Raw genomic sequence first — 11145 nt, 5'->3', positions numbered from 1 at the left:
AGGGGTAGGGAGCCATGTGACAGAGTCATATGAATAAGCAAGAGCCAGATTTCTGAAGAACCAAGAAAAGTAGTTGACTGGCATTGACTACTATCTTCAGGAACATCTGAAGATGCTCCATTGCTGGAGCTTTTTCAAGAAACAATTGAATAACCATCTGTCTGGGATGGAATAAGGACTCCTGTCTTGGGCAAAGGATTGGATTAGAAGACCTCCAAGGTGACTTCCATCCCTATAAGCCTATGAAGAGGAGACTCCAGTCTATGTTACTCATTAACACATGAGAGTGGTTTTATTGCTTTGTTTTTCATTGTTGCTTTCATATTTAAGTAATGATATAATCTGCTGTCATTCTCATCATCATCACCATCTTCATTGCAGTAGAAAAGTGATAGGGGGATATCATCCCCCATAGCTCATCACAACAGATACCCCAAAGCCTGAATGCAAAGACAACTTTTAGAGAGGTTTTTGGGTTTGGGAAGGGTCACAGTAGAGGTAAAAGCCATTGACTTTCAACTCCTTTTGGTACAGTACGCAGAATAAGATAATAATATCAAACCTCAACTTTTTACTTTTACATAATAGTATAAACTAGCCATTTCAATAACAACAAATCAATGTAAATAGTAAAACCCAAAATCAAAGTTTCATTTTTTCCACCTCAAGCACAAAGTCCAGAAGCAATTTCCAAGTAGAAACAAAAGTAATTGTGTTTTTTTCTTTCATGAAAACAGTCAGTTTAGCCATCTCTGCTAACTCCACCAACTTTTGCAGCCATTTGTCCATTGTGGGAATCAAAGTTTCTTTCCATTTTTGTGCATAAAGTAAAACCTTGCTGCCGTCAATATATATATAACATCAAATTTCCCAAAAAATTTCCCAAGACATTTTTTCATTAAACCCAAAAGAAAGGTTTCTGATTTTATCTTTATATTCACTTTGAGAATCTTCTGTGTTAAGATGCAAACCCTACACCAAAATTTCTTTGCTTTATCAAAGCCCAACAGAGGGTATAAATCTCTCTCTCTCTCCCACACCCATATGCTTCTTTTCGCCCAGGACCTCAAACCATGTGGTCCTGTCTCTCATTAAACCATCTTTCCAAATAGCCTCCATGTTTCCAGTGTCTCTCTCCAATTTAGAACTGAATCCAGATGGACATTTCTTCCAACACTTTCAAAACTGTTTTGCTAGCATCCCAAACAGTCATTAAATGTGTTCCTTTAGCCAGATTATTATCAAAGTATTCATTTAACTTCTTTTTACAGTCTTTTACAATTATTTCTTTTTGTAAGATGGATTCATTTTATCTCCATCTATAACTCAGACTCTTTTTTCTAAATTCCAAATGAACTGGATTGGGAATCAGAAAAAGTTTTAGGTAAAATATTAACTTTTAGAATTTTATTGGCAAGATTTTTAGAAATTCATATCATGACCATCCTTGAAAAAGATTTATTTCATTCTGAAAAAAAGTATATTCTCTAGCAGAACAATTTCTTTATCTCCATGAATCTATTAGTGCTAAATTATACATCATCTCAAAAAAAAAAATCTTTGATAATTTATCCTGGGAGGATTTAATCCCTCTGGTATATGTTCTATCCAAAACTGGGCAAATCACTTCATTCCAATCCCCCCAAATAAGTGAATTTTCATATGAAAAGGATAGTAATTGATCCATAAGATATTCAAAAAGTTTATTTTTATCATCATTTGGCACATAAAGACCGGCTATTATTGATTTTATTCCATTAAATTCAATTTCCACTGCTACAAATCTACCACGTTCAAAGTAATTTAGGTTTAAATTGGAGTTTTATATATAGAACAACTCCATTAATGTTTTTTACACTGGCAGATATAAATTTCTCCTCTAATCTTTTATTTATTAACTGCTTCTTGACTTGTTTCTTAATATGTGTTTCTTGAAGACAAGTTATATCAATATTAAGTTTTCTTAATGCTCTATATCAGGGTTGTCAAACTCCCAGCTGTTAGACCAGATGCGTCACACACTGGCCACACCCACGCCCAGTTTAGCAAAAGGGGGAAAAAGTCATGTGGCGACGCCGTGAGTTTGACACCTCTGCTCTATATGGTCTCCATGAGGATTTCTTGAATCAATCATGATATGTTTAAATCAGCCCATCGTGGCTGAGGAATTCTGGGAGTTGAAGTCCCCACATCTTACAGTTGCCAAGTTTGAAAAACCCTGGGTTGAATGCAACTTTGACATCCAGAATGATGTGGAAAGGGAACTTCATGAGGACAGTGGTGACACCCAAGCAGGAAAAGCCCAAAGGGAACATCAGGCCAGCCATAAAACAAACTTGCATAGGAAAAGAGATTTAATAAAAGGTATTGAAAGAAGCCCCCTAGACAAAAGCCAAGTAATTAAGAAAGCTAGGGAAACAAGAAAAAGAAATCCCTTACAAACAACAGGTCATGCCAAATCAGCAAAACAAATAGACAAAAGACACGAAATAAATTCCATAGCAGACAGGAGATTGCCACCAAACAAATATGAGAAAACATTAGGATGAAACTGATAATCCAATCAAACCACCCCACAGAGTTTACCCTCTGGCGGAAATGAAGACAACCCCCTGACAGGATTTAAAACATTAAGAAATACAAACACAAGCACTCACACACAAAAGGAGAAAAGGTATAAAAATCAGGAGTTTATTATACAAAGATGGCTAGCCCCAGGAACGCAGACTTCTTGCTATCTGTTGCCTTCCTGAAAATTAAAGGAACCCGCTTCCAAGCAGTTGTCTCTGTCTGTGTCCTTGCATTGGAGCACTCCCAGCAGGAAAACCGAATCCTTAGAAGAAAGGCATTTTCCAGCCTTTCAACAATGATAATAGACTTTGGACTATCTCTATGGAAAGGGAAGTCACATAACAAACAATAGTGAGTAATTAGGTTATAACTATCTTGAATGATTTTATAATGATTTTATATCTGTAGCTAGTGAAAAAAAACCCCACTCAAATTCCTCAGTTTTGACAGAGTATAATACCTGATTCTAAATGGGGCTGGTAATACAAAAAAAAGTTTGTAGACAGAGTCAAGAGGTAGGAAATAGGTCGGTGCAAATAAATCTAAATATTTTTCCATCAGCTTGTCCTGAAATAGCCCAAGGAAACTTATAATTAAGTTGGTTAAAAGGTTTACTTTTTGATTCAGAAGGCTTGGGTGCTGTGACTCATGGTTTCGTTGTATTAGAATAGGTGTGTGTCATTTATCATCTCTTGGAAGCATGACTTAATACTTGAAGTATAATTTGTTCAGAGTTTGAAACAAAATTTGTTAGGAAAAACTCATTTATGAAAAAGGTGTTTGAAATAATTTTGGAACAGAAGAAAAGATTTGGAAAGGAAGAAGAGATCCATATAACAATGTCCAAAGCATACTTCTGAATTCACAGCAGCTACTAGTTCTGAAGCAAACAACATTAAGGTTCAGAATGCAGAGTGGGAAGAGAGAGCCAGCAAAGAAATGAACCTACATTTCTGCAAAACCATAACAGTGGAGAAAAACTCATTTACATGCATGCATTGATTTTCCATTTTTTTCTTTTACTTTCCTATTTTGTATCTTAATCTATTAAAAAATATCCTAGGAACAAAGCTAAAAGTAGGCCAGCTCTCAATATTATAAAGAGGAGTGCTAAAGACGTAGTTTAATCTGCACAATTGCCCCACCTGCTCTGTGTGATCTAATTCTAAAAGGGCATCAATTTCATTTGCTAAATAGCTGTTCCAATCCTAATCAGCTTTAACAGTTAATTGGTGTTACTATAATGGAGTAAAAGGAGGTGTTCTGTATATTCTACTCTTTTCTGCCTCGTCTGCTGTTCCGAGTACTTATAAATGTAATAGAAAAAGAGACATTGGGACAGTGTTTCTAAATGTTGAAGATGTGTAGACTTCAACTCCCAGGATTCCATTCCTCCAAATTGCCAACATTGAGAAACATTGCACCTTTCAATAAACATTGCACAATGGCAACTACACTTATTCATGGTAATGAATAGATAGGCTTTTACTGAAATAGGGTGGGATTTAATTTTTTTTTTACTACCGGTTCTGTGGGCATGGCTTGGTGGGCATGGCAGGGGAATGATACTGTAAAATCTCCAGTCAAAGATGGTCTTTGCTGGTTCTCCGAACTACTCAAAATTTCCACTAGCGATTATTCAGAACTGGTAAAAACCTGCTGAATACCACCTCTGACATGGAGATTTCTAGAATGTCATTACTACCTTCTGCCTTTTTTAATAAAATCACCTCTGTTGACACACAATAAAACCTGATATGATAATGACTCAATAATATAAGAAACCTTTTCCACCACAAATCAAAATTAGTCTTCTCTGTCCTGGGGTCCTAAGAAGATGCATTTGATTTCATTTCCTATTATTTGTATGGATTAATGCTAAGCAGTAGAGCCATTTTCATATAATGGTGGAGGTGTATTGATTCAACCTTAAACCAACTGCATCTTTTCAATCCAGGAAAAAAAAAATCAATTTTTTCAGATGCTATATTCTTGCTCCTACACCCTTCAAAACAATTTTTGGAAACTGAATCTGAACCTTTGTCCAGCTCATATCATTTACCTCTTAATGGCTAAAAGGTTTTTGGAATGTCAGTATCAGGAATTCTGGAAGTTATAGGGAAGCACTGAGTAAATTGCAGACTTTAAGCTGAATATGATCCTGGCTCGTTTTTCCAGTCACCTGGAACGTTCAAAATTCTGCCATTAAAATTTAAGTGAAATAACAGTTGTTTTATGGTATTTCCCCCTTTAAAGAGTTAAAATATATATTAGAACAGCCATCTCCCAACCCTTCAGCTTTTGGGGGAAAAAAACTGAAAATATTGTTCCTTTCCACTCTAATAATGTCATCCCAGGGCTCATTTTTAGCCCTGTGGCTAAAAATAAAAAGAATGAAATAATGCCTTCAAAGTTACCTACCCATGGGGACTTCCTCAGGGATACGGCAGACTAAAGATTTTATGCGGCTCAGAGTTGGTATTCAGCAGGTTCTGACCAGTAGTGGGATATGTCATATTTGCTCCAGCTGTAGTCAGAGCCTTCAAAGGATTAAATTAAATTAAATCAAATCAATAAAATTTATATTGCCGCCTATTCTCCCATGGTGACTCAAGAAGGCTTACAGAATATAAAACCACATTTAAAACAATAAAAGTAAATTATCACTTTCTTTGCTAACCACATAGTCATTAAGCAAATCACACGACTGTTAAGTGAATCCATTCTGGTGAATGATGTTTTCTGCTGGAAACCAGCAAAAAGACATTGCAAATTGCATTCGTGTAACTGTGAGACTGATATAAATGCAAGCTGATTGCCAAATGACCAAAATGCCATCATGTCTGATCACACGGAGAGGCAATATAATGTTTTATGATGGCAGAACTGCTTTATGAGCCACAAAGCACCTTTTCCAAGACTGTTATAAATCAAGGCTACTTATATCTTTATACGCTTTAAACATTTTAAATAAATAGTAACAAGCAAGACAAAGTTTTGGCTATACAGAGAGACCTTGACTTATGACCACAGTTGAACCCAAATTTTCTGTTGTTAAATTTTGTTACATTTGTTAAGTTAATTTTGCTCTGTTTTACGACCTTTCTTGCCTCGGTTGTTAAGTGAATCACTGCAGTTGACAAGTTAGTCACCCAGTTGTTAAGTGAATCTGACTTCCCCCCTTACTTTGCTTGTCAGAAGGTCGCAAAAGGGGATCATGTGACCCTGGGACAGAGCAACAGTCATAAATATGAACCAGTTGCCAAGTATCTGAACTTTGATCACATGAAGGTTGTAACTGTGAAAAATGGCCATAAGTCACTTTTTTTCAGTGCCATTCAGAGATGGTATTCAGCTGGTTCTGACCAGTTCTGGAGAACCGGTAGCGGAAATTTTGAGTAGTTCGGAGAACCAGCAAATACCACCTCTGACTGGCCCTGCCCCCATCTATTCTCTGCCTCCCGAGTCCCAGCTGATTGGCTGGTTCTTCTTTTGTTGCCCTGCACAGGAGAACAGAGCTGGAAAGCAGGTTAGTGGGGTGGGGAGGGAATGGGGATTTTGCAGTATCTTTCCCCTGCCAAGCCACACCACGCCCACCAATCCCACCACTGTTGCCATTGTATCTTTGAATGGTCACTAAATGAACTGTTGTAAGTTGGGGGTTTCCTGTAGATAGTTTCAAATGGATCAAGGGCTCACAAAACATTGGAAGATTTGATTTCGATTATTAACACTTTGAAATTGCATTTAAGGAATAAATGCACTTTGTGGGAAAGGGAAATTATTTTTGATATTGGAGATAACAAGATAAACAATTTACAGTAGTTTTCAGAGACATTTTTGAGGAATTGCATCAAGACATTGAAACAACAATATCAGTTGCGTTGTGTGTTCTTATGAACTGTCTGTTCCCAGAAAAAGCAGTTACAGAAAAAGATTTGCAAAACAAGCTTATCTGATTGGAGAGAATGTGAACAAGACTTTTCATTGGATATAATTAAAAAGGAAATAAAAATGCAACCCCAGAGAGTAATTGGAACAGTTTCCTGTTGCTAGACCTGTAAATTTGGCTTATAAAACTGAATAAATTTGAGATAAAGATCAATAATCATTTAGTTTTAAGAGCAAGATTGTTTTATGAAAAATGAACATATTGAAAAGTTGGCTTATTTGATCATGATTAAAATGGCATATGCTATTATTTTGAGGGGTAATTTTTGGATTTGCTGTTATTTAGATTAGAAAACATTGCATACTGGATTTGCTTGCAGTTAACATAGGGAAGCAGTTTCTTCCCTATGTATCCTAGCCTGATGACATCAAAAGTAGTTTTTAGTTAATTGTTTTGAGTACAGAATAATTGTAAGTAATTTTTACTTGGACAAAATAATTGTCCAAATTAATTGTTCAAATAAGGGATCTTTGTGAGTTTGTTCTCTTTAAAAGATATTTTTTTTTTGTTATGTTAAATTTTACTCTTTTCATAGTAGGTTACTGGGATCTCTTTATGCCTTCTGAATGTGGATTTGCTTTTAGTTAAACATTGAAAATTGATTTGTTAGCTAATATAATTATTTTAGGACTGTACAAAGTTAGCACCCATTTTCTTACCGATGGCTTTATCTGATCTAATAATCTCCACCAATCACCCCCTTCTCCAAATCCTAGTAGAACTCATAGATTTCCTCACTAGAAAGCTGTCAGAAGAGAGGACCAACAGTCAACTCTTAGAAGTATTATTTTTCTTGGTCTGGTTAACATGTTTACTATATTTTTTTATTAGTTTATAAAATATATAAAATACAGGAATACAAAGAAAAAAGAAAATAGTTGCAAAATAACGAAGGATATATATTCACTTTAAAAATTTTCTGTATTAAGACATGAATCCTACTCCAATATTTCTTTGCTTTATCACATGTCCACCATAAATGGTAAAAAAATTTCCTTCTTTACATTTACATTTCCAACATTAACTTGAAATACTTTTATACATTTCTGACAACTTATCCGGTGTTAAATACCAACGATACATCATAAAATTTTTCTTTTATGTTATAATTTAAAGTGAATTTTAAACTTTTTGTCCACATATTCTCCCATCGTTCAAGCATTCTATTATATCCAAAGTTCTTGGCCCACTGAATCATAAAATGCTTTACAAATAAAAATTCAATAACAATTTATAAACCCGAGTAATAAAATCATTACTACGCAGTAGGATATCCAATTCATTTTTCAGAAACTCAAATCCATAACTCTTTTTGTCTAGTTCATACTTTAATTTTCAATTGTAAGTATGTAAACCAATGGCAAACACCTCCTTCTAATCCTAACTCTTCTTTAGATTTCAAGGTCACCGTAATTGAAATATGTTATTTGGCTGTAAGTCCACCAGTCTGGCCTTGCTACCACTTCTTTTCTAAAAAAGACTTCCTGGGGAGACACCGAAAAAGGCATCTTCACAGAGAATCTTATTTTATATTTATTCCAAACTCTTAGGGGTTGCATGTCTAGCAAAGTGATTACTAAAATTGACATTTATTTTAACCTTATCATAGCATAAATGGCTGTGTCATCCAAAATTTAATTCATGGCCCTCTAGCTCGACTTGCCTTTTATTTTCGAGAGTCATCCACTCTTTTAGTCAGATCAAACAAGCATCAAAATACCATTTCAAATCTGGTAAGCCCAAACCTCCTCCTTCCTTAGCAACTTGCAATAGTTTGTATCTAATTCTAGGTTATTTCCCTTGCCATATAAACTTAAAGATATCTATCTGCCATTGTTTACATGAAGTATCAGTTACAAGCATTGGTAAAGTCATGAAACAAAAAGAAAAATTTTAATTACAGAGATTCTATCCAGTAATGATAGTTGCCGTTTGTCCTATTTTAAAAAGTATTATTGAATATCATTCCAAAGAGACATACAATTATATTGAGGTCTGGTTAACATGTTTGAAGGAGATGCCTGTGTAACTCCCTAACTTTCTGGCAATATTATGAGTTTGTGGTTTAGAAATGAAATGAGAAAAATGGCATAGAGAGTTAGCAAGTTGACTTAAGGCAGGGTATGCATTCCTGATATGCAGAACCATTACCTAGGCCCAGGGGTGGGATTCAAATTTTTTAACAACTGGTTCTGTGGGCGTGTCTTAGTTGGTGGTGTGGCATGGTGGTCATGTGACTGGGGGGACATAGCTTGGTGGTCATGTTATTGGCTGGGTGTGGCCAACTCAATATCACTCACATCGAGGCACGCAACTCCTCGCCTGGCCTCTCATGAATGTAGGGATACTGCAACAGTCGTAAGTGTGAAAAATGCTCATAAGACACTTTTTTCAGTGCCATTGTAACTCTGAATGGTCACTCCACACAAGCAAAGTACCAGAAAAGGAGGGGAAAAAAACTCCAGAGAAGTTCTTGAGACAGGAAGTCTAGTCCTGCCAAGAATGTAATAAGGGTTAATGGAGAAGCAGTTTCTGTAAACAACACCAGAATATTTCCTTCCTGCCTTTCTTACAGGATTATGCCAGTAATTTCTTCTAACAACTGGTTCTCTGAACTGCTTAGAATGTTAACAACTGGTTCTAGCGAATAGGTGCGAACTGGTAGAATCCCACCCCTGCCTAGGCCCGTGGTGACAAATCTATGGCATGCATACTGGAAGTGCCATGCAGAGCCATTACTACCGGCACGTGAGCCCTTACTCAGGTTGGTTCTTGTCATTCCCCCCCTCCCAACCTTTTACGGTAGACTGCCAGTGTAGTGAAACAGCCCAAAGTGGTGTGATAGCAAATCTGACAGCAAGATACCAATACAATCGGACTCACAAGATTCCATAATTATAGTCAGTCTCAGTAAAAGTAGTTTTAGTTTTCCTGTGGAGTTGCTTTCTTGATCTGAATTAGTTAATAGGGCTAACGAAACTGATCATTATGGATAGATGTTATTCCTTGGAGAATTGGGTTCTGGAAGGAATTGCATTGTTTGCCAACTGCTCCACCTTTTCAGTAATACTGTCCAAGGAATTTTGCACTGATGTGAGCCTGTCCTTTCTTGTATGGTGTGCATTGTAATCATGGTGTCCTTGACTGGATCCCAAACTTCTTAGATCTTTTTTCTTCAGTATGGTGGAGCAGTTTAGACAATGTTCTCTCTTGGAGTGAGGGGCCTCTCTCTTACACAGGAAATACATTTAAAGTTTGATTTTCAAAAGCTCCACATTTTGGAGCAATCCATTGAAAGGTACTCTCCTCCGCTCTAGGAAAAGTTGACATGTTAGATTCCTGCAGGATCTTCTAAACTAACAGCACCCTTCTGTACACTGTGCCCAGCACAGTCTGTATGATAAATTGTTGACATCATCCTGAGGCAAATACATAAGAAAGTCCCAATTATCTGGGCTATATTTATTGCCAAGTTGAAAGTTAAGTCCTCATGCCTCCTCGGCCGTTGCATCAATTCCTGCATAAGTGAAGTTCTCAAATAATGCCATGTTCACATATGCCTGCCAAAGAGAAACAGAATCATATTAAAGGCTACTCAATAGGGAGATTTCTTTTCATCCTTTGTTTGAAATTACATTTTCCTCCTAGTTTTGATTACAGACTAAATGATAATAGTAACTCACTATTTAGCCTTACACTGAGATACTGCTAAAAGTAAACTCTACACCATGCCTTGGGACAATTGCTTGATATAATCCTATTGGTTTATATCTCCAAGGGCTACCCGTATCCCATCATTTTGAAGTAAATTGAGAGATACGGTTGACATTGTGTCTTTTTCAACTGAAGGCCATGAAAATAATGCCTTGGCTATTCTGTTGGTAACATTGGGCAATGGTATCTAATTATAAATACTCCAGAGGTCACAGTAATTGTTTAGATCACAGTAGGATATCAATACCTTCCTAGCTTCTAGCATGCGAATGAGCTGCACTGAGATCTGAGCAAATGGTGGACGTTCATACGGCCGGTCCCGCCAGCATTGACGCATTAATTCATACCTGCAGGAGGAAATGATGAATTAAAAACAACAACAACAAAACATTGAGGGAAGAGGAAATGCCAGGATGGTCTATTCTGAAAAGCTAGTACAGGTACTCCTTGACTTATGACCATACTTGAGTCCAGCATTTCTCTTGTCAAGTGAGATATTTGTTAAGTGAGTTTTGCCCCATTTTACGACCTTTTTGCCACCATTGTTAAATGAATCACTTCAGATGGTAAGTTAGTAATCTGACTCTGGCTTCTTGCCAAAAGGTTGCAAAAGTTGATCACATGATCCCTGGACACAGCAATGGTCATAAGTATGAACCAGTTTCCAAGCATCTGAATTTTGATCACATGATCATGTGGCTGCTTACAAAGGTCATAAGCGTGAAAAATGATCATAAGTCACTTTTTTCAGTGCCATCGTAACTTTCAACAGTCACTACATGAACTGTTGTAAGTTGAGGTCTACCTGCAGTCTGTTTTCTTTCTCTTTATCGTTTCCACCAGAATGAAATAATGGGAACATGTGAAAACCAAGTCCTAGTCTGTCAGTTACCATCAATGGAATATGG

General features: G+C 36.5%; 1 protein-coding gene across 2 annotated transcripts in view; it reads right to left on the bottom strand.

Moving 5' to 3' along the window:
- Nucleotides 1-7325: 7325 nt before the first annotated feature.
- TIE1 (tyrosine kinase with immunoglobulin like and EGF like domains 1) overlaps nucleotides 7326-11145 on the bottom strand; it is a 40478-nt gene continuing 36658 nt past the window's right edge. For both annotated transcript variants that reach the window (XM_026707232.2, XM_026707231.2), the window contains exons 22-23: nucleotides 10485-10584; nucleotides 7326-10083 (exon numbers count right to left, since the gene is read on the bottom strand). In XM_026707232.2, the coding sequence (XP_026563017.1) occupies nucleotides 10012-10083; nucleotides 10485-10584 (172 nt within the window). In that variant the 3' untranslated portion in view covers nucleotides 7326-10011. The remainder of the gene's footprint in view (nucleotides 10084-10484; nucleotides 10585-11145) is intronic.

Source organism: Pseudonaja textilis, chromosome 3, assembly GCF_049901715.1.
Source record: "Pseudonaja textilis isolate UNSWEBS1 chromosome 3, rPseTex1.2, whole genome shotgun sequence".
Taxonomy (NCBI): Eukaryota; Metazoa; Chordata; class Lepidosauria; order Squamata; family Elapidae; genus Pseudonaja; species Pseudonaja textilis.
The sequence above is the reverse complement of the archived record's forward strand: the minus strand, read 5'-3'. Positions and strand labels throughout refer to the sequence as shown.